The following is a 27681-nucleotide window of genomic DNA, read 5'->3' as shown; positions in this document are numbered from 1 at the left end:
ATTTTCTTCTGCTCAAGGAAGAAATATGTGATGTTTTGGTTGACCCAGCTGATATATTGCAATGCCACAACAAAGCTAAACACTTCAAAGCAAAACCAGGTATCTGAACATTTTCTGAAACAAATATACAAAACTTTGTGTATTTGAAACTATTGTGAAAAAAGAACCAAAAGTTATTCGTTTGTAATGTTATATTACTGCTTTACCTCTCACAAAGGTAAAGGTAAATTATCTCATCATAGCAACTAGACTGAATTAGCATTACCCATTTTACATTCCTTAAGAACCGAGTTACAATAAATGATCAGCCTATCCTGTTAGCACCTTATAGCATTACAAAACACAAAACTCAGATTTTATTGTATTTTTTTAAAAAAACCAAAAAAAAAAACAAAAAACCAAACATGCTTCTTTGTGAAGTATTTTGGTATAATTGCAACTGAAAAGCAATTTTCAATACTGTACCTGTCCTGGTCTAATTGTTAAATTTGATGTAATTATCAACTTGTTTATCAAATTAAATTTCACTCAAAGTTGTTAAGATTCATTTGCAGCGAGCATGCTTAGAATTATAACTGTCAATAAACAGCAAATGTGGCACCCCATAGAAGTCCCATTGTCAACATTTTTAATAAAATGCTGAGACTGTATCACTATGAAAAAGGCATCCGATGCACAGGCAAGGGGTTTTGTACTATCTATTTTAGATCCTTTAACCTTGTAGGGGATCAAAGACTAAAGGCCAAGATATAATTAACAAGAGGATAAATCACTCTCTGAATCACTGTCTTTGGAAGATTCTTCTTCCTCCTCCTCTTCTTCTTCGCACACCCCTATAGGAATCTGATACACTTTCTTAGGACTTGATGCTGATGGAGAAAATCACAGTGTTGTTATACAAATGTATGAATACAGACTTTTTAAGAATACATTTATAAGCCAGTTTCCAACTTTACCATGAAATACACAGTATAATCTGCAAACAGATCCCTGCATTAGTGCTATGCAAGCATAAATTGGCCTGTGACTCGATTGACTTCTATGGGCAAGATACAGAGGCTCATGGAAGAGACCTATCCGATCTAATTACAGGCCATTCTCAACTTACCTTTTGTTAAGTGATCGTTCAACTTACAACGGCACTGAAAAAAATCGAGTTATGGCAGGTTTTCATATTTAGGATCTTTAAAGCACCCCGTAGTCATGTGATCAAAATTTGGATTGGTTGCAAAAAGGTTGCAAAATGGGATATATTCACTTCACTGTCTTGCTTAGCAAACAGAAATTTGGGCTCAATTGTGGGCGTAAGTTGAGGATTACCTGTATCTCCATCTCCAGTGTGGTAAAATGAAATGTGGATACCTGTCTTCCCCAGAAGAGTTTGCAAAAAATACAGAAGGGCTTCCCATCCCTTTAGACGTGAAGATACTGCACATAAAACAATGAACTGCTTACCTATACAGAATGGGCTTCTTTCCTCATTATCATCCAAGTAATCAAAGTCAAACGATACATGATGGTTCTGTTGGCAAATTTAAATGCCTCATTACACCATGCAAATGCTTTAGGAACAATCTCTCTCTCTCTCTTTTACTATTTACAACTCACTTTCTCTTTTAGCAAGTTGCACCAAGGTTCCTTCTTCACTTTTACAAGGAGTATGGTGGGCTCGTCGCCCTTAAGGACGCACGTTGATTTCTCTCTGAGGATGCTTCTCTGCAGCTCCATATTGGCCAAATAAAATTTGCCGTTTGCCGAAGCGCTGCACAAATGTTAAAATATGTGTTTGTCAAAAAGCGATAAAACCGTGCTTCGAAAAGATTTTGACAATACAAATCAATCTACCTGAAAGCGATCCTCTGTTCAAAAATCCTGCAGTCGTAATTACTAATATTTTGCAATTTTACCTTTACAACAACAGCGTCTTGCTTATCAAACCATTTTATTGTTGGGTGGAAGCTGAAATGTTAAAACAGTGCATTAAAGTGGAGTTTTCAAATATGAATGCTGCTCGTATACGAAGTTAGATGCAATACTCATGAAGTAACTTAGCTTATGAGCAGAATAATCTCAATCAAATTGGTCTCTTCTGTCCCGCCCCACCCCAAAATCAGCAAAACAAAGCATCCAACTGAAAAGCCGAATATTTATTCATTGACTGAGATCTTGGCCATGACCCCAATCCAACAGTTGAACTGCTTTACCCTACCAGTTAGATATGTAATTGCATTTTGCACAGATAGATGTAACTGTTCAAGCTTTACATTATAAAACTAAAAATAAATATGCCCTGAAAGATACAGTGTTATCAAGTAGGGAAAAAACATTTAAGGAAAAAATAATTACATATTGAAATTGGAAGAGTAAAATGTTAAAAAAGATTTTTTTTTTTTTTTGAAATCCCATGTGGGAAAAATAAACATTATTTGAATCCAAAGCCATGCAGCCACAAAACAATATGCATAATGAGTGAAGAAAAAAAAAAGGAAATCAATTTTGGGGAATTTGCAGTTAGTTTGTGTGTGTGTGTGTGTGTGTGTGTGTGAGTGAGTGAGAGAGAGAGAGAGAAAGAAAGAGAGAGAGAGAGAACTAACTCTTCTAGTTCTTCAAAAGAGTACATGATTTACGTGTCAAATTAGATATTTTTCACCCACTGCTCAAACAACCCTAACTTTGGACTTTCTCTGGGAAGTTTTAAAACTTTGCAGTTGGAGATCTGCCAGGAGCCTTCTAAAAGCAGCCCTTTGAACCCAGGATAGACAAGGAGAGAGCAAGAAAAACATTACCCTCCACCCTTCTTCATAGAACTAAGGCCTGTATATAAGTCCCATCAAATAAAGGTTGATACCATTTAGTTGAAATCTGCAGAATGTCTTCGTTGTTCTTATTTTGCGCCGTTTCATCTACTTTAAGAAATAAAACAAGTTAAATTCGCATGGCATCTCTCTTTACCAGATTTCAATGGGTAAAACTGAACACAATGTTCCAACTGCATTTAAATTAATTAGAAAAGTGGTTTCAAGGTAAAGATATCTCACAAAAGAAAAATAGTCCATATCTCAGTATATTTCAAATGGCAACCATCAGCACTATTATTGCTGAAGCATGCATATATATACACAGACAGAGAGAGGGGGGGGAGAGAGAGAGAGAGAGAGAGAGAGAGAGAGAGAGGAGAGGGAGAGAGAAAAGTTTGCATACATATTTTAATTAACCCTCTGCAGTCTTATCATTAGGGATCAGAATTTTCACAGAACATAAAATAATACAGTTAGAAGGGACCACGGAGGTCTTCTAGTCCCACCTTCTGCTCAAGCAGGACACTCTGTTATCTTTCCTGTTTCTCAGAACAAAATTCCTCCTGTGGGTATTTACTCTATTCCACCCGTTCATTTGCTACATCGTACTTACTACAGTGATTTTCTAAAGACACTTGAGAATAACCATCATGGATGATATCTTGGCTGTGCTGCGATTTCTGTACAACGGGCAAGGGCTGTTTGCTTGAGGTCTCTGAGCTCAGAGTTGCAGGATTTGAGACTTTCTGCTCAACAGGTTCAGCCTCCTCACTTCTTTCATCCGTGGGGGGATTTAATCTGAAATGGACAGAGAATTTCGTGGCTGAAATGTTGAATCAGCAGAGTTTTTCAGCCAAGAGAAAACAGATTTAGCTTCAAACAGCATATGTTTTAAAATTCTCACATCCTTTTATTTTATTTTTGCTAATGCCAAAGAAGCACCTGTCTTCTATTTTGCTGCTAGCGACAGGAGAAAAAAAACAAACACGCTACAACGTTGATGCTCTCAAATGGCCTTGGATTTTGCTGATTAGACAGGTTTGTTGTTATAGAAATGGCCAGTACAAAAGTAGAAAGTTGAGTTTCATGTTACTACTTTATTCTACTGCAACCAAAAGGAATTGGAAGTCAATGCTTCCCTTTTCCCCTTTCTCCTACACTTCTTTCCCTTTCCCTCTTTTATTTTCCCTCTTTTAATTTTTCTTTGCATTTCGTATTTTGATGCATTAATAAAATATTCAAAGAGAGATACTGTCAAGTGGTCTGACTGCAAGAATTTGGTGGCAGGGAAGCCAGTGTGCTATGAAAGGAAGCACATACTATGACTCCTGTCAAAAATCTTTCCATCGGCTGTAGGTTTTTCCAGAGACATTAAGGAGGCCAACCACTCAAAATGCACTGTAGTTTTTCTTTGGTAATTCATAAAAACATACCAGAATAAAAGGGAAATGCACAAACACTGAAAGGTCTATCTATTCCCGGGAGATCTATTATAGTCACCCAGCAAGACTCAAAAATTGAGAAGAATCTCCCAGAAAAATCTGAACCTACCTGGGCTTCAGTCTTAGGAGAAACCTTCAGTCAAAACAAGCATTAAGCCATTAGAATACAGGTAGTTCTCAACTTACAACCATCCGTTTAGTGACCTTCGATGTTACAATAGCACTGAAAGAAGTGACTTATGACCAATTTTTACACTTATGGCCATTGCACCATCCCCATGGACACGTGATCCAAACTCAGGTGTTTGGCACCTGGCGTGTATTTATGACTGTTGCACTGTCCTCTGGCCTTGTGATCTCACCGTTTGTAACCTTCCCAGCTGTCTTTCGACAAGCCAAGTCAATGGGGGAAGCCAGATTGACTTAATGGTCCTGTGATTCACTTAACAACACAGCGATTCGCTTCATTGTGGCAAAATTCCGTAAATGGAGGCCCAACTCACTTAACCACTGCCTTGCTTAGCGCAAATACACAAATTCTTTGTTTTGCCATGGATTTAACATTATCAGCTGCTGCGCTTTTATCCAGTATTTCAGGGCAACGCATGCCATGTTTCTTAAGATCACACTATTGATCATATATCGAGATATTTTGTCCAGCAAAAGTACGTGCTCTCCTCTTCTGAAATTTAGGAAGGAAAAAGATCCTAACACATATCGTTTTTTTAATAGAAGCATTTTTACCCTTTCTCCAGCTGATCAGCTGTAATGTTTAACAATACCTCTTTTATTTTTTTAAAAAAAGAATGTGCAAACATTGAAATACTTTTATCTAATAAGGACAAAAACATTTCGCTAGAAAGCCATTCTCTAGCCAGTTGGAAAGAGAAGAGCTTTATTCTTAGTTCTTTGCCACCCCCTAGTGGGTAGCAAGGTTTAAATTTTTGTGGAAGTTTGTAGACAGGAATGGAGCTTTCTGGCAGGAAAATGGAAATGTGGAGCTTCCAACCATGATCACCTGTGCCCTGAGAAGGGAGGCAGGATGATTCGCAGGAGAAGGTCTCCTGAAAATACACACAAGAGGCATTTTCTCTTCCTTGATTTGGGCCCACCACGCCTTCATTTGTGTGCTCAAAAGAAGTGTTGCTCTCCTCTTTATGAAGTGATATGAAAAGTCTAAGAGCAACACAGGGGAGAAGACACTGAGATTTCACAAACTACCTCAAAGCAGTGACTTTAATTAAACGACTCCCTATAATATGAGCAAATAATTAAAGTCTCTGAAACAGAAGAACAAAGAAAGGATGCTTTCAAGTCTAAAGCTATCATTTCTAAAGTTTTAAAGCTATCGGGGTTCTTGACCTATTAATCTCTTATAAAATAAAAATGTCTTTTGATGTGTTCTTTACATAAGGACTGTGCTTGTTATTACGCCCGGCCACCAACAGTGGGTGGTAGGTAGGAAACCCATGGCTGTATTTGCAGAACTGGGGGAGTGCCCTATCCTTACTCCTTGGCGTCTGGAGTAACCTAATGTCAACCATGCATTCAAGGGACTACTTATTTCCTGAAACAGAGACAGATCAACACATATCAGAGCTATAAATATCCAGCTTAACCTCATGAATTTTATCCTTACCTCCCACAACCATATTATAGGGCGTGAAACTATATACCAATGTAGTTCTTTAACTAGTATGATCGCAACATGATTCTGAACAGCCACCATCCAGTTTTAGTGCACGCACCCAGTAATTATCCATAAAATATATCTTACAATGCAGGCTTCTCTTTTTTCTCATGGGGTATTTCAGCCTCATTAAATAATTTCTCAAGTTCCTGTATATGCTCAGGATTGTCCACTCCCAATCCAGTAGATAGGATTTCAGAGCGAATATTATATTCGTTGATTGAAGTTTTCAGGTCTTGAAGTTTAGTGACTCGAATCTAGAATTTAAAATAACAAACAAACAAGGGACTTTTTTTTTTTTGCAGGCTTATTCTTTGAGGCTCCAAATTATTGCTTGGTCCTACTTATGGCCACAATCTCATCCTTTTATTGTTTTATTCGTTCTCTTAGAAGATGAGTATCTACAGAGACTGCATTTTAAATTTTGGACATTCCTAGACCGAGCCAGATCTTACTGTCCTTCTCTTGGTTCTAAGATTTAAGTTTCAATAATGTAAAAAAAATAAAATACAAAAAGAAAGCATTTTTGTTGTTGAAAATTAGAATTACAAGCTACTGATCATATCTATTACCCAGAAGAAACTACCTGTTCACTCTCATTTCAAAACCTGGGAAAACTCTCAAAACGGGGAGTTGACTTACCATTCATTAAGTGACTGTTTAAAGTTACAGCACAAGTGATAAAAATGACTTACAACCAATCCTTGCACTTATAATTACTGTAGCATTCCTCCCCCCCCCCCATGGCCATGTGATCGAAATTAGGGTATGCTTGGCAACCAGCCCATATTTACAACATTCCAGAGTCACGTGATTGCCATTTATGACCTTCCCAGCTGTCTTCCGACAAGCCTAGTCGATGGGAGAAGATGGAGTTGCTTAACCACCACGTGATTCACTCAACAACAACTGCAGTGGTTCACTTCCACGTGGCCAAAAAAAAAAAAAAGGCTGTAAAAATCAGGCGTGGCTTGCTTGATAACCGATAGCTTAGCAATGGAAGTTCTGGCCCCAACTGTGGTCTTAAGTCAAGGGCTACATCTATTGCAGGTAGCCCTTGACTTACAGCAGTTCATTTAGCGACTGTTCAAAGTTACAATGGCACTGAAAAAAGTGACAATGGCAGTGATTCATTGAACAAATGCGGCAAGAAAAGTCGTACAACGGGACAACCTTCACTTAACAAACGTTTCACTTAGCAACATAAATTTGGGGCTCAACGGTGGTCATAACTTGAGGACTACCTGCATTTTCAAAGAAAGGAAATAAGGAACAGTTGAATTCTGCATTACATACCACCGGATCTACCCAAATTGTATTTCCCAGGACAAGAGCTACTTTGGCTTCATGTGGTTTTCCTCTGATTTTGTCATTAATGCATCTGGATACCTAACAAAAAAACAAGAAACAAAGGCAATCTTCAGAAAACAGACAATGTTCCTTTTCAATGACTAAACAGCATTCTCTTTAACAGAAGCTTACTGCAGTAGTGTAGTGTAGCCACAGGGCAAGCAATTATATGAACAGGTGCCTATTAAATATATTAATTAACTCTTAAGGAATTCAGTGTATCCCAGTCATTGTTTGGCACAATGAAAGAATTAAAACTAAAACCAAGGCGGATGGGGGGAAGAGAACCAAATTGGCTGCTTCTTGTTTAAAATCGGGCACTAGGCACCATTTAGTGTGATAGTTCATCAAAACATCTGGAAAAGATTACATTTGGGATTAGTAAGAAAAAAAGTATTCACTGTTTGCAAAGATCAAAAACTAAATCAAACCAACTCCAAATTTTGTCAACTTACTTTTGGATGCCATTCTGCTTCATTATCAATGGGTTTAACCCTACAAACTATGAATTCCACAGCCTGAGGAGGCAACGCTTGAAATTGTTCCGGTAAACTAAGCAAGTGATGATTTTGAACATAGCCAATTCTGCCTTCATCTATGTACTTGATGTCAACGTTGTAAAACGCACTGGGCTCTTCTTTTTGTTCCACGTCTAGCACTTGGACCCTTTAAGAGAATGCAGGGGAAAGACACCAGGAATTTCCAACTATTAAAAAAATGTACAAATTGGCCTTTTATGTACGTGTACAACCTTACCAGAGTGTATGATTCAGCGCAACAAATAGAACTACGCATTCAGTTCACATTCCCTATGTTTACAACCTGCAATCATCTTTTGGCCCCTTAAGATTCTGCTGCTCATGAATAAACAAATTAAAAAAAAACATTCTGCTGCTCAAACAATCCTGTTTGGGGAGATAACTTTAAGGGTGAGAGTTTTCTATAGCCCACAAGGAACCTGGCTATCCCCCTACTTATGGTCCTATTCGTTGCCCTAGTAGTAATCAAGGCAGACCCCAAGAGTGAATCCATGGGCACGGTGCCATTCGGAGAAACAGCACTGTCTGCTTCCATTTCTGATTTAGACCACCACTATACCAGTCATTACACAGATAATCCTCTGATTGTGTCCATTCATTTAGTGGCCATTGTGGAAATTGTGATAGTGGTAAAAAAAAATGGAGGTACATTTGGTTGTTGATGTTCCAGCCATTGCTGCACCCCTAGAATTGGAATCTGGGCGCTCTGCTCGCAGTTGTGACATTGCAGGGAAGCTGAAGTCGCATGATCCCATTTGCAAATTGCAAATTGCTCTGGTAAGTTGCTCCTGCTTTCTCTCTGCAGCCTGCAACTGCATTGTCTCTGCCCTGCCCTCTCGCAGCCTCTGGCATCCCCCCACAACTGTGCACTCCTCATCCTGCACCCCTTAACCCTCATCACATTTTGAAGTTATGGGGGGCAGCTGGGACTGCTCTTGCCATGTGGTGCGGTCCTTTGGCACTGTGCTTTATGACTGCCCTGCTTAACAATGGCTAAATTAATTTATTTCTACAATGCTCCGAGTATCCTACCTGTGGAAAGAATTTTCTTCCCGCAGTCCATACATTGCCAGCTTCTCCACTTTGTCCACTGGGGTACAATTGCTAGATTCCTGATAATAGTCCTTCATCTCTGTTTCAAGAGCTGCGTAGAGATTACCCCATTTCCCTACCACACGGCCTAAGTAGTTTGTGGCATCCACAATAAAAAGAGGCAGTATCTGAAAATAGAAAACACACGTAAAAAGCACTGCATATTTCCCGGAAGTCAACAAAGGAAGATTTCTACCAGTAATTAGATTTACTGTAAATGTCCATTAAAAATGCATCTGTTTTAACTGTTTTCTCCCCATTCTCTTTCTTGTATGAGCCTTTTTTGGGAGGGGAGGGGGGGAAGCTAGCACACAAAGAATAGGAAACTGAAGCAATTCTGCCAAGATCTTCTAAAACAGCGGCCCCCAACCTTTTTTGAACCAGGGACCGGTTTCACGATTATTTATTCTTCCACGGACCGGTACCTGAGTAACATGAGACTCCACCGCCATTGGGACGGCTCTTCGTTCGAAGCCGCCCCCCCCCGTTCGACGAAACTAAGGCGTGAGCACCCAAACACCGCTTTCCAACCGAAAACCCGGAAGCGCCGTTGAAACAAGATGGCGGCGCCCAAGCTTTTCGGCCCGATAAAAAAATGATCCACGGACCGGTCCCGGTCTGGGGACCGGTGGTTGGGGACCCCTGTTCTAAAATAATGTAAGGCATCGTGCAGTTGAGGTGACATCCAGTTGCAGAGAGAGGTATGGTAGGATCAAGAGGAGACAGCAGGAAAAGTGTTTTCTGTGAGAAAGTTGGAACAAGCATCCCAGTCTGAACCGATTTAGAAACCGAAGGTGTTTTGTAGACTCACTGTTATAATTCCACCTGTTTGCAGAGCTTCGTCAGCTACTTTTGAGGGCACATCAATTTGAAGGTTAATGCGATGGCGATCTGGGCAGCGTTTTTTATTTCTGTATGATCGTAAGGAGACAGGGTTAAACAACAAAAGAATATTAGGGTAGCAATTCCAAAATATCGCACTGTTTGGAACCACAGAACAAAGCAAGCAGTTGCGGAAAAGGAATCGATACCATCACAGCTTGCATGGAGAACACGGGGGAAGAAACGTCCACAAAACAAGAGTTTACAAACGTGTCACTGGAGCACCACAGATTGCTATGGGTGATAAATCAAAGGTTCTGTGAATCCCAGGTGAGAGCCACAGAGGGTGTCCCTGCATGTGAACAGTTCACTAAAGGAATCAAGCAAAAGGCTGCATCGCAGTGATACAACACAATGTTTTGCATGGAGCCTTGCCTAAGGCTCAGAAGTTGCTGCGGCAAATCCATGATTTGATGCTGCTGTTCTCCATTCCTTAACAAGTTGTTTTGATAAAAAGCCAGATTTTACACTTCCTTCCTCTGCTACTTGAATAGATCGGGTGTTTCACCTCATCAGAGGATAATATGATGTATCAGCAGCCAGAAAAATTCTCCCAAACTGCTGCCATTAGACTGCTGTCTGCATGTTTTGCTAAGTTATCCCCTTATAGCAGGAGAACAAGGTAAACAACTGCTGAAACTAATGGCCTTGGCCCAAAGGTGCTTTTCAAAAGGCAACTGGGCTTTCTTTTGCCTTGAAGAGGTTTTGGTTCTCATGCAGGAAGCTGAACTGAAGAAAGAAGCTTCTTGGATGAGAAGCGAAATGTCTTCAAGGAAAACAAAGTCCAGTTGCCTTTCGAAAAAGCAGCTTTGGGACAACCATGACTTGGATGGCCGAGAATCTCCATAACAATAAAATGGCCTTGGCATTTCCTTACTTGCATATTCCATAGGCCTTAACGGAAGAACAAAACGGCTGCCCGCTTCTCTTTTCCTCTTTGGCTTCCAACACTCCCCTGGTAAAGTTGTACAAGTCAGGGGGGACGAAAGCTTCTGCCCGTTCCAAATAATTCAACACTCCAACTGCATGGCAGGCATTTTTCTCTGTCAACAGCAAGATGGATTTGGCTTTGCTCTCTTCTTTTCCCAGTGATGGACTCTTTGCACGGAGGGAAGAAAAATGTCAGAAGAACAGAAGAAGAGAAGTATTACATTGTGAGTTGGACAGAAAATTCCAGGCATAAATTCAAAATCTTTTTTTTTTTTTTGGGGGGGGGTGGGGAGGAGGAAGGAATTAATAAGTAGAGTTTTTGGTAGAGCGAGAGGCTCAATGGCCACTGGAGTGTATTAGAGAGAAAAGAGACCCAGTGAGAGCTTTTCCATTTGAAATTGCAAAACTGTATTTCATGCAGACAATTTATTAGGATTTACTCAGACCTTTTCTACTGAATTTTGGAAGTTGGCAGACAGGCCATGTAAGCGGGCACCAAAGATTCTTGGAGTTGGTGGAAAGCTGAAATGAATGACACGGGTTGCGTCTGTAAATTTTACAGCTGCTGTGCAGTCATCGGTTAAAACTGGAAACAAAAATCAGAAGGTCCATAATGCAAAAGCCTCTTTTTACGTGCTGTCAAAAACTGGAAAGAAAATCCGTATTTCTAGATACATCTAGCTCACTTTATAATCAGCACAAACCAGAGGTGGTATTCAGCAGGTTCTGACCAGTTCTGGAGAACCGGTAGTGGAAATTTTGAGTAGTTCAGTGAACCGGCAAACGCCACCTCTGACTGGCCCTGCCTCCATTAATTCTCTGCCTCCCATTGAGTCCCGGTTGATCGGCTGGGTCTTCTTTGGTTGCCCTGCACAGGAGAACGGAGCTGAAAAGCAGGTTCGTGGGGTGGGGAGGGAATGGAGATTTTCAGTATCCTTCCCCTGCCACACCCACCAAGCCACACCACGCCCACAGAACTAGGAGTAAAATTTTCTGAATCTCACCACTGGCACAAACCCCCCAGGATTCTGTAAGCTTAGTTCTAACATAAAGACTCATCTGCTGATTCTTAAATTAAAGGAATGTTCCTGCATATCGCTTTCAGACTACTAATTAGTTACTTGGGAGGAAGCTTACAAATAAGGCAAACCACATCCTTTATAGGCAGAAAATAACCACCTGGAGCAGGTAGACAAGATGGGTTAATAGAAGCATCGAGAATAAATACTGTTCTTACTACCGTATTTGCCGGCGTATAAGACGACTTTTTGCCCTGAAAAGATGCCTCCAATTGGGGGTCGTCTTATATGCCGGGTCGTCTTATACGCCGACAAATAGTAATTGGGAAGCACTGCGGCTGCCCGCGGCTGAGGCACTTTGCGCACCGTGGAAGCGAATCCCGTGAAGCCGAAAGGAGCAGCCAGCCTTCTCCCAGCTCCCAAGGAAGCGAGGCTCGCACCGCCCGAGCTCCGCTGAGGTATCCGGCTGGGGCTGTCAGGAGTTGTTACCGCTGGCGCGGCTCCGCGGCTCCAGTCCCGCATTGCCTCGGGAAGGGAAAGGTTTTGCGGCTCTTCCTTTTTGCCTTTCCCTTCCCGAGGCAGCGGGACTGGAGCCGCGCAGAGCCGCGCCAGCGGTAACAACTCCTGACAGCCCCAGCCAGATACCTCAGCGGAGCTCGGGCGGTGCGAGCCTCGTTCCTTGGGAGCTGGGAGAAGGCTGCTGCTCCTTTCGGCTTCACGGGATTCGTTCCATGGTGCGCAAAAGTGCCTCAAAAAAAAAAGTGCAAAAGTGGAAGGCGTGCGGAAGAGGGGCGAGTATATAACAAACTATATTTTGAGTGGAAATGTTGGGGGTCGTCTTATACGCCGGGTCGTCTTATACGCCGGCATATACGGTAATTCCATCTCTTGTTTTTCATTATAGGATTAACTCCTACCCTAAGGATTAATGAGGCCATCATTATAGCTGATCACAACAGAATTGACGCCGGTCTTAATCCAAAATTGAAAAATGCTTTATAAGTTAGACTATAAAACCATAAGTAGAGAACTAAAGAGTCAATTGGTTTTGGAGAAAGAGCCTAGAGAAGATACTTACCCAATACAACATGGGTTCCAGGGCTGATTGTTTTGTTCCACTGCTCTACAATATAATCAGAATGAAATCCAATTCCCGGGTTCATTTTCAAGCAAAAGATTGAAATGCTCTCTACCGCCTGATCATAAAAATGAGGATGCAATCAAGTTATATAATATGCAATATAAGAGAATTTTTGTTAAAAGCTTGGTCGATAGAAAATAACTGAGTCATATAATGTGATTCATTTATTTGGATCCGAGTCCATCCATTATTGCTTAGTTTTCTATTACGATGCCCTGAACAAACCATGCCTCACATCCTTTCTTAGCTTTGTTTAAATGCAGGTTCTAACACAGGGGCATCCAACCGTGGCAAGTTTTAGGGAAGGAGATACCTTGTATACCATGTCTCTTTCTTCCACACAACTTGTAAAAATCAGCGTCTTCTGAGCATCTGTAGGGGTAAAATCTAACGTTTGAAGTAAAGTAGAGATCCGGTCACACTCAAGGCAGAGCTGCACAACCTGAAATTACATGTTACTCAAATGTGTTAGAATGTAAATAGTTCCTCATTTTAAAAAAAAGCCTTTTGGCAAGTGATTTAGAGATGCAAACCTAACCCCATCAGGATTATTTTCTTAGGCAGAATCCACAATCATGTTTTTTTATACACAGTCAAGGACCAAAAGATAGAAATCCCCAATGGTCCAGCTGACACTCAGTTTGATCCTTTGATCTGAGTGAACAAAGTAGGTAGTCCTTGACTTACAACTGCAATTGGGCCTAAATTTTCTACTGCCAAGTGAAACATTTCTCAAGTGAATGTTGCTCCATTTTACGACTTTTCTTGCCATGGCCGTTAAGTGAATCGCTGCAGTTAAGTTAGGATCACGGTTGTTAAAAAGAATTTGGCTTCCCCAAATTGTGGCAGAAGATGATCACATGACCCCCGTCCTAAATAGGAATCAGTTGCTGAGCCTCTGAATTTTGATCACATGATCTTGGAGATGCTGCAACGGCCATTAAGTGTGAAAAACAGTCGTAAGTCACTGTTTTCAGTGCCGCTGTAACTTTGAACAGTCACTAAATGAACTGCTGTAAGCTAAGGACTACCTGTACTGAATTCTAGAGATGCCATAACACATTATTTTTTGCACAGAGGAATCTTTTACCACCTGGACACTCTTATATGCCACGAGCTGAGCAGCACAGAAATCTGACAATTTTTATGATTTACTTTTTATGCTTTTACCTACTAAGAGCTATCTCATTTGGTGCCTTCGCCAAATCCAAACCCGCTATTATATAGACAAGAGATATGTAAAAAAACCTTTTACCTGTTGCACTTTCCCATATATGGCAGCTTCTCCCATGGAGGTGATTACAATATATGGATCATTCATGAATTCTTTTGTTAAAACTTCTATATTTTTGTCCCAGTGGTTTCCAACAGCAACAATCTGCTGCGGCACAAACTCCTTTTCTTCAACGCTCAGGTTAGATTTGTAGTATTGTAAGATAGTAAGTGTCTGTAAACAGGGATTAAAGTTTCGTTTATACTTTGTCATTGCACCTCGTACAACAAAATTAGTTTTTCAGCCTTTTTTTCCCATAATTTTCACCGTTTCATAATTATCTTCTGCCTTTACAATAGAGAATTGCTATTCAGGAGATTATGAATGGAAATGATGGGACAAGAAAGCAACTTCTTACTAGCTGCTCTTTTGAAATGAACTGGGATTTTGGTATACGTATTGTTAGATATTTACTTGTTCTGTTTTTCTTTCCATTCCATTAAATCAAGTTCAAGCTCTCTGCATCCCAATGAAATGTTTTATTTATAGGGAACAATATAAAAGTACAGCTGATTTTTATTTTTTGGCAGAAGGGAAAAAAATCTTTTCTTCCAATTAAGAGCTATGGTGACATAGTGGTTAGAGTGCAGTACTGCAGGCTACTTCTGCTGACTGCCAGCTGCCTGCACTTTGGCAGTTTGAATCTCACCAGGCTCCAGGTTGACTCAGCCTTCCGTCCTTCCGAGGTAGGTAAAATAAGGACCCAGATTGTTGGGGGCAATTATGCTGACTCTGTAAAAACTTCTTAGAGAGGGCTGTAAAGCACTGTGAAGTGGTATATAAGTCTAAGTGCTATTATTCCTTCATCAGAGGCCAAAAAGTGCTTCCAAGCACAAACTCACCTGCTCCTTGGCATCAGAGAACAATACATCAACTTCATCCAACACCAGATGACACAACCTAAGGAAGAGTAAACTATGATGCTCGAGCAGCCGCAAAAAGATAGGTGGGGTTGTTACCACGATTTCACCTGTCAAATGAAAAGGAAGGCATCACTGAAACGAGCTCATTGGGTTCGAAAGTGGAAATAAAACATTATTAACTTAACTGTTCAAATACACTGACACTAGCTGTACCTCTGAAGGGCACTCTAGCCTGGAGGAAAAGGGGAATTCTGAGGTAATTTGTTATGCTTTAGGGCAGGGGTGTCCAACCTTGGCAACTTTAAGACTTGTGGACTTCAACTCCCAGAATTCCTCAGCCAGCTTTGCTGGCTGAGGAATTCTGGGAGTTGAAGTCCACAAGTCTTAAAGTTGCCAAGGTTGGACACCCCTGCTTTAGGGCTTAGAGTTATGTCTTTTACAAACCTCGTTACCTGAAACAAAGAAAGCTTTCATTTGAGGTAACCCTCAACTTATGACTACAATGGAGGCCAACATTTCTGTTTCTAAGCCAGACAGTTGTTGAGTGAGTTTTGCCTAATTTTACTTTTCCTTGCCACAGTTAAGTGAATCACCGGCGGCTGTTAAGTTAATAACACGGTTGTTAAGTGAATCTGGCTTCCCCAACTTTGGTTGTCAGGTCGCAAAGGGGAATCACACGACCCCGAGGCGCTCTTATCGTCATAAATATGAATCAATTGCTAAACTCTGATCATATGACCTTGGGGATGCTGCAATGGTCGTAAGCGTGGAAAACGGTTGTAAGCCACTTTATTCAGTGACGTTGTAACCAAATGGTCACTCAATGAACTGTTGTAAGTCGAGGACTGCCTGTAGTTACAGTTAAAATGTTTTAAGAGGCAGCAGCATTATTCTAAAATTCTATGCCACATGCTTAGGGTTCCCTTTACATTTTTGTTGTGCCTTTATCTGCTCATTCCTTCCCGTGGGCAATACAATTAATCAAGTTTTGCTTACATCCTCTTGGAATTCTTACACTCTTGATTTCTTCCTTTTTCATTCCCAGAACAAGCAACATTGGGTGGAGAGGCCTGGAGCAATGGCTGTACATTTTCAGGTGCTCAAATACCAGTTCTGCTCTCTTCTGGCCAGGGCATATGACTAATGCTACTGGCTACATATACAAAACATTATACAGAGATGAATCAGAAATATGTAGATCATACTTCTTAAAAAAGCCATTACAAACAATACAAACTTGTGCAGAGACCCAAACATTTTTAAGAACAGAATAGCTTGACTCCCTCTTCTTTGTGGCAGCCCCTCAGATATTGGAACACTGCTATCATGTCTCCCCTAGTCCTTCTTTTCATCAAACTAGACATATCCAGTTCCTGCAACTGTTCATGTTTTAGTTTCCAATCCCTTAATAATCACTGTTGCTCTTCTCTGCACTCTTTCTAGTCTCAACATCCTTTTTACATCTTGGCAACCAAAACTGAATGCAGTATTACAAGTGTGGCCTTACCAAGTTATTATAAAATGGTATTTTACAATACGTTTGAGTACCACTGCATGTTTTATTATTGCTATCTTTAAATCACTGCCATCTTTCCAAAATCATTTTTCCTTCTATGCAAAGAATTTCATTAAAAAAACATGTTAAAAAATGCAACAGGAGAACTAGGAACAATAATAACCTCACTGTAGCCCATTTTAAGTACTTGCCAGTAGTTAAGGGAATTGTGAAGTATTAATTGAACGTTCCACTTACACCTTGTCTAGCTGATAACGATATGTAGCAATTTCTTGACTGCAAAAATGTAATGATTGGCAGAAGATATGAAAGTGGGTTACTTTCAGAAGAGATAATAAGCGAATCATATCCACGTGCTATTGCAGGCCAGGAGTAAGACTGTACATGATTAGGTCCTTGGAATTGCTTTCTTAAAAGCTCCTTTCAGAAAAGGAACAAAGAATAGTTGGTTAGATATTGCTTGCAAGAAATAAAACAGAATAGAACACTTAATTTAACCAATTAGGCATACAGGAAATTTTCTCCTGTGCGGAAGCTCTCAATGTACTTGCAAAGCAACAGAGTAATAACAATCATAATGATTATATAATAAGAGGGGGTAGTAGAGAAGACGGGAAGGATAATACTACAGTCATACAACACTGGTAAACATACTTAGACGTTGAACAATACCATGAGGATTAGGTATTCAGCAGTCATGGCACAAGGGAAAAAACTGTCCCTGTGTCTAATTGTTTTGGCCTTCCCTGAGGGGAGGAGTTGAAACAATTTATATCCAGAATTTGAGGGGTCTGTAGCAGGAGTGAAATTCAAAATTTTTCCCCACCGGCTCTGTGGCCGTGGCTTGGTGGGACTCAGTCTCTAAAAGGAAGAAGGTGGGTGGGTGTGGGTGGGGACAACCGATTCAAATTGTCCCTACCACCTCTCCCAAGATGGTGCAAGGTGATTGAATGTCACCACTGGACTGTAGATATTTTCTCAGCCCTCTTTCTGGCTCGTGAAATGTACAGGTCCTCAATGGAAGGCAGTCTGGTAGCAATTTCTTTTCTTTTTTTGGCAGTCTGTACCTATCCTGTTCGCTGCTGTACCAAACCAGAAGGTTCTTGGAGTATAACTGACAGACTCAATACTTTCTCTGTAGAACTGGACCGTTCCTTGGGCAGGTTGAACTGCCTAAGTTGACACAGGAAGAACATTATTTTCTGTTGCTGCCTTTTTAATGATGCTTCTAAGTTAGGTGTCCATTTCAAATCATGGGAGATTACAGAACCCCAAAATTTGAAGGGCTCAACTATTGAAGGGATCAAGATTAAACTGTCATTAAATAAAACTATACAATGCCCTTCCTCCCTTTTCTGATACGCCACCACCAAAATGGAAATAATTTTGCTAAACGAACCTGGGACGGCTTTGGTAGTCCCAGAAGCATGGGCTATTAATTGTTGTTAACTGCTAATATCACTATGCTGAATGTTGCAAAAAAATAAAATAAAATAACCATGAAGGATTATTAAAATGCTTTTGTTCAGAGTGATGTATAGTCATTACTATTTAAGGAATTTGATCAAGGCATCACCAATATGCTTTTCTGCAATATGGTAAATTATATCCTATTGAAGATTGTAAATACTACCTTTTTTAAAGCTGGAAACAGTGGTGCGGTTTCTAGAGATGAACATGGTTCAATTTTATTACTCAGCACAACAGGAAGACATGTAGTGGTGATATTCAGCTTCAGCTCCTAAAAATAAACACCAACGAAAGGCTAAAAGGCCACACATAATTTTTTTGAGTGTTCAACTTGACACAAGTGTTTTCTACCTTGTTTATTTCTTTTTTACAAAATAAACAAAAACACCCCAAAAATAAAGACATGTCCCAAGTTAATTGGATCCTGTAATATCCAAGAAACTTCTAAGACAGTGCAAATCTGAAGATTCAGTTTCTTATGCCTTCATTAAAACATGAAACGTTAAAACATTTCTCCTTTCAGAAAAACATTCACACAAATTAAAACATTAAAAGTTAACTTGTTTCTTGAATTACCTCAGTTTCTTGATCAGTGGCAATTTTCAGAGGATCAGGGTTTAAAAACTGTAGAAGCCTGAAAACACACAAGTTGATTTTTTAAGTATCCATTAAAAGTTCATTCATTCAGCCTTTGTTTTTCTAAGCTTTACAAACAGTTGAGGGTCAAATATAAGGGAGGATCAGCCAATCTCATTGTACACATGTTGTACTCTGACAATAAATGTAATAATAATATACAACTTCTTGCTGTTTTGGGTTGTATTTGCTGGTTCATTCACTTAACAAATTTTGGCCCCAAGTCTCAGCAATCCAAATCCCAAATTAGAATGTTTCTTAATTTAAACTAATGATAGATGTTATAAAGAAAGACTTATTCAGCTGTTAAAAACACAACATCCTGGAAAAGAAAAGCAATGGTTTGATATTGCTTGCAAGAAATAGAACAGAATAGAACACTTAATTTAACCAAGTGTAATTAGGCATACAGGAAATTTTCTCCTGTGCAGAAGCTCTCCAGAACCCTACAATGTAACTTTTCTTTTTGTTTACCACATTTAATTCCTTATATTAAAAAGTTTTATTCCATCATGGTAGGAAATGAACTGCTGTTTAGCAACTATATATGGTGTCTGAAATAAACAGGACATGGATCACCCCATGGCTTGAGGATTAACCCCAATACTCCAGTTCAGTACATACTTTTCCAATAGTTTAATATCTAAAAATATAATTAACAAAGGTACTGATCAACTCACCAATAACAAGCATGTTTTTTTTTAAACTGGAAAGCTTTCCATTCTTTTCCTGGATAAAGTTCACCACTTCACTTTGATTTTGGAAAGGCTCAAGAAGCAATTAAATGCCTTTTAGTTGTTTTCTGAGCCTCTCCAAGTACTAATTCAGAGAAAAGGGTTGCTTTTTTCTAAGAGTAGTTGAGCACAAGACATTGCTTTTCTGAAATCCAGGCAGGGAGCTCAAATTTTTTGAAGCATATATCATCATGGTCAAGATTGTGCTGCTGCAGGAAAATTACAAATTACTGGTAATCACACTTTTCAGCTAAATATTAAGGCCAGCTCAAATCAGAGGCTCTGAGTTTATAACAAGAAGCCACCTTCATTTTTGAAAGAGATGCAGTACCAGCAGTGTCCTTTCCTGGAACACGCAGACTCAAACCTATTTCAAGGAAGAGGTGTAAATGCACCTGCCTGTTCTTCATACAAAACATATTAATTGCTTGGACTTCATAAATACTGGTTGTCATGATGAGAAAAAGCTTACTTCACCCCAAGGTTGTTCTTGTAGAGATCATTCTCCCTTTCCTGTATTTTGGTACTTGACTTAGGCAAGTTGCTAAAATGAAGCACAATGGTTTGAGAAAAAATCTTAGTAATATCTGTAAACATAACTGCTGAGAGATTGCACACACGTATCAGGAATTTTTCTAAATTCTGGGATTCTTATTCTCCCTGAAAAACAGCATGGGGAGAAATGGGAATGTGTCCTCTGCTCACATGGGTTTTTTTTTTGTGTGTGTGTGTGTAGATTCCAGCTAATTATGAAAAATGCAAATAGAAACAGACCTGGGTATTTTACGGCTGCTGACCATTTGGCTTCCTGGACCATGTGAGGGCAATTGGAAATTATAAGCCAAATCCTGGAGCAGCCTCAGATGGCAGTAGCAGACAGTGTGTGAGGGGATATGGGCTCAGCCACCCACCACCATTTCGGTTGAAGCATGGCCTTCTGGGTGAGTGTACCCCCACAGCCCTCCACAGCAGACCGGGAACTCATGTGGCCCCTTGAGAATATTAATTGCCCATCTCAAAACTGGGAATAAGATACATAAGAAGTGAGCTATTAAGATGAATTTGATCAATATTCTGTTGAACAAAAACATAGATAAGGGGGGGGGGGGGGGGGGGGGGGGGGGGGGGGGGGGGGGGGGGGGGGGGGGGGGGGGGGGGGGGGGGGGGGGGGGGGGGGGGGGGGGGGGGGGGGGGGGGGGGGGGGGGGGAGCGGCGGGGGGGGGGGGGGGGGGTATTTTAAAACATCCCTCAGTCTCTTAGGGCGGAGGGGGGGGGGGGGGCCGGGGGGGGGGGTTAGGGGGCGGGGTGGGGTAAGTCAATTTAAGTCAGCTTAAATTTAAATATTAATTTTACTTTATAATATCAACCAACAATTTTCTGGTTTTTTAAAAAAAGAAAATAGTATCTTACCACTAATGAAACAGAAATGAAATACAAACATTTAAAATATACCTGACTGTTTGCATGCCTGATGGTACAGAAAAAGTTATTCCTTGCTTCAAAGGGGAAACAGGCACCACTACATCCTAAGCAGGCAAATAAAGAAATCTCACATTTTTATTCAGGACTCTACAAAAAGGATCATGTCTACGTTTGTAACAATGCATTTCACTACAGAATAGAAAGCAAGATACCTGGTATCATATTTCTTAAAAGCAGCTAAATACTAGATATGCGCTATCATCTTTTGCATAATCTGTAAACGTTTATTTTTACATTTTACATTTTTACATTTGACTTGATTTGTCAATTGCTTACAAGATACAGGTATAAGAATAAATATAGTTTTGAATACATGAGATAGATACTTATAAGAAAAAACAATAGGACAGGGATGGTAGGCACGTTGGTGCGCTTATGCACGCCCCCTACAGGCCTCTTAGGAAGGGGGTGAGGTCAATAGTAGACAGTCTAAGGTTAAAGTTTTTGGGGTTTGGGGAAGAAAGCAGATAGTCAGGTAGAGTATTCCAAACATTGACCACTCTGTTGCTGAAGTCGTATTTCCTGCACTCAAGTTTGGTGCGGTTAACCTTGAGTTTGTGTCTACTATGTGCTCTTGTATTGTTATGATTGAAGCTGAAGTATTCATTTGCAGGTAGGACATTGCAATGTATGATTTTATATACTATATTTAGATCGGACTGGAGGCAGCGTAATTCAAGGTTTTCTAGGTCTAGAATTTCAAGTCTGGTGGCATAAGGTATTCTGTAACGAGTAGAGGAGCGGAGAACTCTTCTTGTGAAATATTTCTGGACTTTCTCAAGTGTGTTAATATCAGATACGTAATGTGGGTTCCAGACTGATAAGCTGTATTCGAGTATTGGTCTAGCAAATGTTTTGTATGCTCTAGTTAGTAGTGTGATATTTAGAATAAACCATTCGAAAATTGAATGGAGCTTTTCCCCAGGTTTTGGATGTTTTAACAGTTCAGCAATGCTTGACATTTGAAAACCAAGAAGGCAAAAAGGATGCATTTAGTACTTACAGGCTGTTTTGGTTTATGTAAGTTAATTTCTGGGAAATGTGTGAACTCTGCTATCTCAGAATTATCACAAACAGGAGCAGCACCTAAAAGAAATGTGCAAGTGACTTTTTACTAAAATGTTAAAATGCATCTTCTAAAGGCCATGTCCTGGAAATAAAATAATAAAAAAAGAAAATTAAAATAAAGTACAATTTTCATGAGTATAAAAACCCATCTCATGTAGTGACTCTGGGTGGGCTACCACAGGTAAAAACAATACAAAATAGAGAACACAGCGCACTCTAGAACTCCCAGTTTTGGTGTAGTGGTAAACATTGGTCGAATTCAGTGTGCAACGAACCAAAGTGTGCCCCTTTGTTTCTCCTCTCTTTTTGATTGGGAATAATTCATGGCAGATACTTTAGTGCCGGGGTGCGGGGGGAGGGAAGACGAGACCGACGCCTCCTGCAGCATGCTGCTGGCCAAAACAGGCCGTGGAGCAGCTGTGTGCCCCCCGTTTTGGCTGCCAGAGGCACCGCGGGTCGGTCCTTTGTTATTTCCAGGCCCGTCCCACAGGCCACATTTAAGCACCCGGCAGGGTGGATTCAGCCCTGGGCCTCGAGTTGGACATCCTTGCTCTAGGGTAGGTTATAGGACGACTCCAAGCAGCTGTCATTTATCTTTCTGTGTCTTGCTTTTTTTTTTTTTTCCAACAACTCTGCAGCCAGGAAGAATCATCCACTTTCTCCCAGTTTTCTGCAGCTCCTTCAGCCCTGAAAGGCACAGTGCTTGTGCCTCCAACACCTCCAGGTCTCATTGCCCTGCCAATTTCACCCCTACTACTGCATTCTAATCACAGAACATTGGAATAGCCTGCTAGCCATTCCTGGCAGTTGGGCAATCCTGCTGTAGTGTGCAGGCAGAGTGTATTCCAGCAGTATGCCGGCTGCTATCACCTATTCCTTGAGGGACGGGTTCAGCAATAGCACTTGGACTTATATATCGCTTTACAGTGCTTGTACAGCCCTCTCTAAGCGGTTTACAGAGTCAGCCTCTTGCCCCCCAACAATCTGGGTCCTCATTTTACCCACCTTGGAAGGATGGAAGGCTGAGTCAACCTTGAGTGGTGAGATTCGAACTGCCAAATTGCAGGCAGCCGGCAGTCAGCAGAAGTAGCCTGCAGGACTGCACTCTAACCATTGCGCTACCGCAGCTCATATATCTCATACTTGCCCATCTCAGAAACCTTAGATTCTCGTAGTAACATTGGCCACAGCAGCCTTACAGGATTCTTCTCCTCTGAACGAGATTTGGCACCTTCTGAATCTCGTTTCTGGTTTGTTTTCTCAAGTTCATAGCAAGCATAGTTCTTTGCAACAAGAGCATCGTTCACACACACCTGTGACAAAAGCAGTGTTTTGCATGTGAAGGTTAAAGAGGCGGATACATTAAAATACACGAGAGTTTTTATGCTTATATATTAGAAATGATTAATGTGACATAGTTAAGTAACGAGGCATTTCTGGTGTTTAAGGAATTTTGTCAAAATAAAAATATCACATTAAGAGCAGCAGAAAACAGCACTGCAATATTTAATCTAAACTATATTAAATGAGCAGGGGGCTGGACTAGAAGACCTCCAAGGTCCATTCCATTCCATATGTGCTCTAGTTATTTTGACAGCTGCAGCTGTGGGTCTTTGTATGTAGAATTTTGAAATACATTGTTAGATCTCAATTCAGAGCAATAAGTCATATAATTCTATTCAAACACTGCAGCACAACCCTAACTATAAGCACTGCATAGAAGAGGATATTGTTTACTACTCCCTGCACAGGATTAACATGGCCAGGAAGCCAACACTCAATTTAAAAGACTGTATGTAATTTGTAAATATTACCTTTTCACCTTTTATTGTGACATAAAGATAGACAGCAAAATTATCCTCTTCAACAGCACATATCTTGGCCTCCACTTGAGTGGCTTCTATGATTAAAATGAGGCTTATTAGATTACCATAGCAGTAAGTTTTTGTTTTAATATCAATTCTTTATACTGGATATTGACCAAAGCACAAGCAGTTCTCAACTTGCAACCGACCTCTCGTTAACGACCATTTGTAGTTATGATGGCATTGAAACAAGTGTCTTATGACTGGTCCTTGAAGTTATGACAGACACGCCGTCCCCGGGTCACTGATCGTATTTTGGGTACTTGGCAACCTGCATGTACAGGCAGTCCTTGACTTATGACTAGAATTGAGCCCAAAATCTCTGTTGTTAAGTGGGTTTTGCCCCATTTTATGACCTTTCTTGCCAGAGTTGTTAAATGATTCACTGCAGTTGATAAGTTAGTAACCCAGTTGGTAAGTGAATCTGGCTTCCCCATTGACTTTGCTCGTCAATGCGAGGACCGGGGGCGTGGCACAATAATAACAAAATCACCAAAGTAGATAAATTCCCTTTAATGCCTCCAACTTGGCCCCCAATGTTCAGTTATCCTCGTCTGGAGATCAAACTTTTCCAAAAACAGTCTATGAAAGGAAGAAATGCAATCCGAATCCAAAGTAAAGATAATTAGAAATAAAAAAAACCAATACAAACCACGCTGAAGTACTTAACACGACAGGCCGGGATGATAAATTGCAGACTTCCAAAAGATAATGCAGCACCCATGATTGGGAAGGACGCCAAAACCCAGACTTGACAAAGATAATACACACTTTGCTTCCAGCAACTTTGCCATACGCAGTTTGCCCTTTTAAACAGTCTTCCTAGCTGCAGCCCATGAAGGGGATCAGGGCCTTTTTCTCTCCTGTAAGCCATGTTGCTCCCTTCTCCGTTCCTCCCTGCATGCCCTAGGATGAAGAGGGGATAGCCCTTCCCCCGTTTCTTCCACAGCCACCGGATCCACACTCCCACTCCCTGTCAGCTGCTCAATCTCCCCCTCAGAATTGGACTCCAACAAGGGCATGACAGTCAGAAGGATACAAAAGGAAATCACATGACCTTGGGACACAGCAACAGCCATCAATACGAGCCAGTCGCCAAGTGTCTGAATTTTGATCACATGATCATGGGGGCGCTGCAAAGGTCATCACTGTAAAAAATGGTATTGTCACATTTTTCAGTGCTGTTGTAACTTTGAACAGTTTACTAAATGAACTGCTGTAAGTCAAGCACTACCTGTATTTTACAATGGTTGTAGGTCATGGGGACCGAAGGGAAGGGGGGAGGAAGTTTATGAGATAAATTGTGTCCAAAATGTATACATGTGCTTTTTTTTTTTCCAAGAGGCAACTGGACTTTTTGGTTTTTATTTGAAGATGTTTCGCTTCCCCGTCCAAGAAGCTTCTTCAGAGCTGAAGAAGGTTCTTGGATCAGAAGTGAAACATCTTAAAAGAAAACCAGAAGTCCAGCTGCCTCTTGAAAAAAAAAAAAAACATCTTTGGGACATTTGCTTGTTTACAGTTAAAAAGAAGAATGTGCGTTGCTGCTAAGATGAATTCTATACAACTCTCAATTTAAATATAAGTCTCCTAAGTCCATTATTTTATGAAAATTTTATAAAATAGGCTTGTCAAAAAACTGAAATTATGTAAGAGGTTATTCTAGTTTTTTTTTTTACCATTCAGGAGGTTTTGGAAGTACTGGATTGCTGCAATATCCCATTTGTTAGCAGGCCTAGAAAGAAACACAAGAAGCTTTTTAATGTATTACACTGCAGCAAAATAAAAGGAAACATACAAAAATCCGGCAAATGGAATTTGTACAAGCAGGTATAAAACAATAAGTTGACTATAAAGTTATTTTTACTGATTTATTTTCATCCCACCTTTATTACTTTTATAAACAAGTCAAGGCAGTAATACATTTCCTTCTATTTTCCCCACAACTACCACTCTGTGGGGAGAATTTGACTGAGAGAGAGGGACTGGCTCAAAGTCACCTAACAGTTATGCAGAAAAGATCCTCTCTGAAGTTAGTGGAAGGTTTTTCTTAGAATATTTAACCTCATCTCTCAGCAGCCATACTTACACTATCTCAGAATTGTCATTGTAATAGTTGACACGTAGTGTTACTGGTTTGACACAGTACAACCTAAACTTTGTAGCTCTATAAGGCAGCCTCACAAATGATTTTACGACCACACAGATCCTGAAAGAAAATAGGTTTCACAACACACAATTACAAATTTCTACCAATAATTTTCATACCAGTAGATTTAGTGTTCAAACTTCAGATTATAATAACTTCTATTTACAGGAAAGTGCTGTTGCTTTACAGGCAAAACCAGTAAAGTGACCTGAAAATGAGCATAAACTTATATTCTTCAGAACCTTATGACAAATCTATTTCTGTTCTCAGTTTTTAAATTTACTAACCAGTCAACCCAAATTTTCTAAACGAATCCTAGGCTTTGAATGAATCCAAAAATGTCCAGCTATGCCTATAGTCTTATACTAACGTATCAGTTGGATCAAACCAACACAGCAGGGCCATTGCCCATATGATTGGGCAGACAGGTAACATTATGACAAAATGTTTCAATTCTTGGTCCAATCCTTTACTGAATGACTTTACAGATTATAAACACATACTTTTCAGTGTTCACAGGAATAGTTTTGGCATAGTCCACAAGGAAACATTCTGCAATGTAATAATCCGTGTATGATATGATTGAATTAACAACAGCTCTGCACCAAGATTTCAGTTCCTCACAGTAAACAGCACAAACCTAAGAAAGGTATATGAATGTTTAATGTTATACAATCTATGTTGTTTGTTTGATAACAGATAATTGGCAGAGTAAATACATGTGTGATAGAATACATATCAGACAAGAATCAGAGATTTCTATGTTTTTTTCAGGCATTCTTCAATAGATATTTAAATTACTTATTTACATTTTCTTCTTCCTAGTATTTTTCCACAAATGCAGTGTCTGCAAGCATTGAACCATTGGTTGCAACAGAAATGTATCTACTGGCTTGTCGTAGGACCTGATCATGGGTTCAGGGAACATGAGTGGCCCAGTCACTCAGCTGGCTTTCATGCCAAAATCAATTATTTAAATATTATCTAGCATATGGATTTTGCAAAAGATGTGCCTATTTCCATGTTTTCTATCCAAGATTAAAAGACAGTACGATGTATTTTCATCACTGTCATAAAAAGCAAATCTTGTGTCCTAATATTAACAAGTATAACCTTTTAATATTCTCTTTCTCTCACCATCAGAAAAGCTTTCTTAACCCTTACCTTACCACCTCACTAAGCCATTGCTATGATGAAAGATTCCAGAATTGTCTAATATTTATTATTATTATTATGAATGCACTGCATTTAAGTATTTTAGAAGGTTTGCTATCTTTAAACATATAAACAACAAATAGGAAGGAAGGAAGTTTCGTTTTTCTCCCAGATATAGCCAAACAAATCAGATTAAAATCACCTGTCCCTCTTCCAGTGCACAAGGCTTGGCATCCACACATCGATAATGTTTGTTATAGAATTGATTCATTTCAGTCTGAAGTGTTTCATATTCCATTTCATTGACTACAATTTTTCTGCCTCCTATTATGTAGACCCAAAAGCAATCTGGATTTTCAATCTAAATAAGTATAATGAAACCCATATTAAAATACGTTCACATCGCCCCAAATGTATTTTAATATACAGAAAGTTAATCACGATACCTTCAGTATTATGACTTCAATCATTTTTTTCCTCCAATGATTTTTTTCATTTAAGGAGAATTGCAAGCTTTATCTGCACCTCTAAAAATGCAACAGATCATCCATCAAACTCCATATGAAAATATTCCTGAAGTGATTTTGAAG

At 40.0% G+C, this 27681-nt stretch overlaps 1 protein-coding gene across 1 annotated transcript; it reads right to left on the bottom strand.

Moving 5' to 3' along the window:
* Positions 1-380: 380 nt before the first annotated feature.
* On the bottom strand, positions 381-27681 carry TDRD12 (tudor domain containing 12). The gene is made up of 32 exons (XM_087971530.1): positions 27538-27681; positions 27294-27452; positions 26440-26576; positions 25877-25996; positions 25467-25522; positions 23740-23825; positions 23058-23238; positions 22796-22813; positions 21861-21943; positions 20828-20901; positions 19848-19919; positions 18582-18639; positions 18169-18276; positions 16773-16955; positions 16016-16172; positions 14999-15126; positions 14139-14330; positions 13197-13325; positions 12821-12938; positions 11170-11309; positions 10671-10891; positions 9723-9822; positions 8852-9039; positions 7736-7946; positions 7227-7319; positions 6018-6187; positions 3412-3596; positions 2849-2903; positions 1846-1959; positions 1609-1762; positions 1456-1522; positions 381-869 (listed from the first exon to the last, which is right to left on the bottom strand). Exons 1-32 carry the CDS (start codon positions 27559-27561, stop codon positions 754-756), a joined length of 3897 nt encoding a protein of 1298 aa, XP_087827656.1. The 5' UTR covers positions 27562-27681; the 3' UTR covers positions 381-753.

This window comes from Notechis scutatus, chromosome 9, assembly GCF_049901735.1.
Source record: "Notechis scutatus isolate UNSWTSFEM ecotype Mainland chromosome 9, rNotScu1.2, whole genome shotgun sequence".
In the NCBI taxonomy this organism is placed as follows: domain Eukaryota; kingdom Metazoa; phylum Chordata; class Lepidosauria; order Squamata; family Elapidae; genus Notechis; species Notechis scutatus.
Note: the sequence above shows the minus strand (reverse complement) of the source record. Positions and strands in the feature narration are given on the sequence as shown.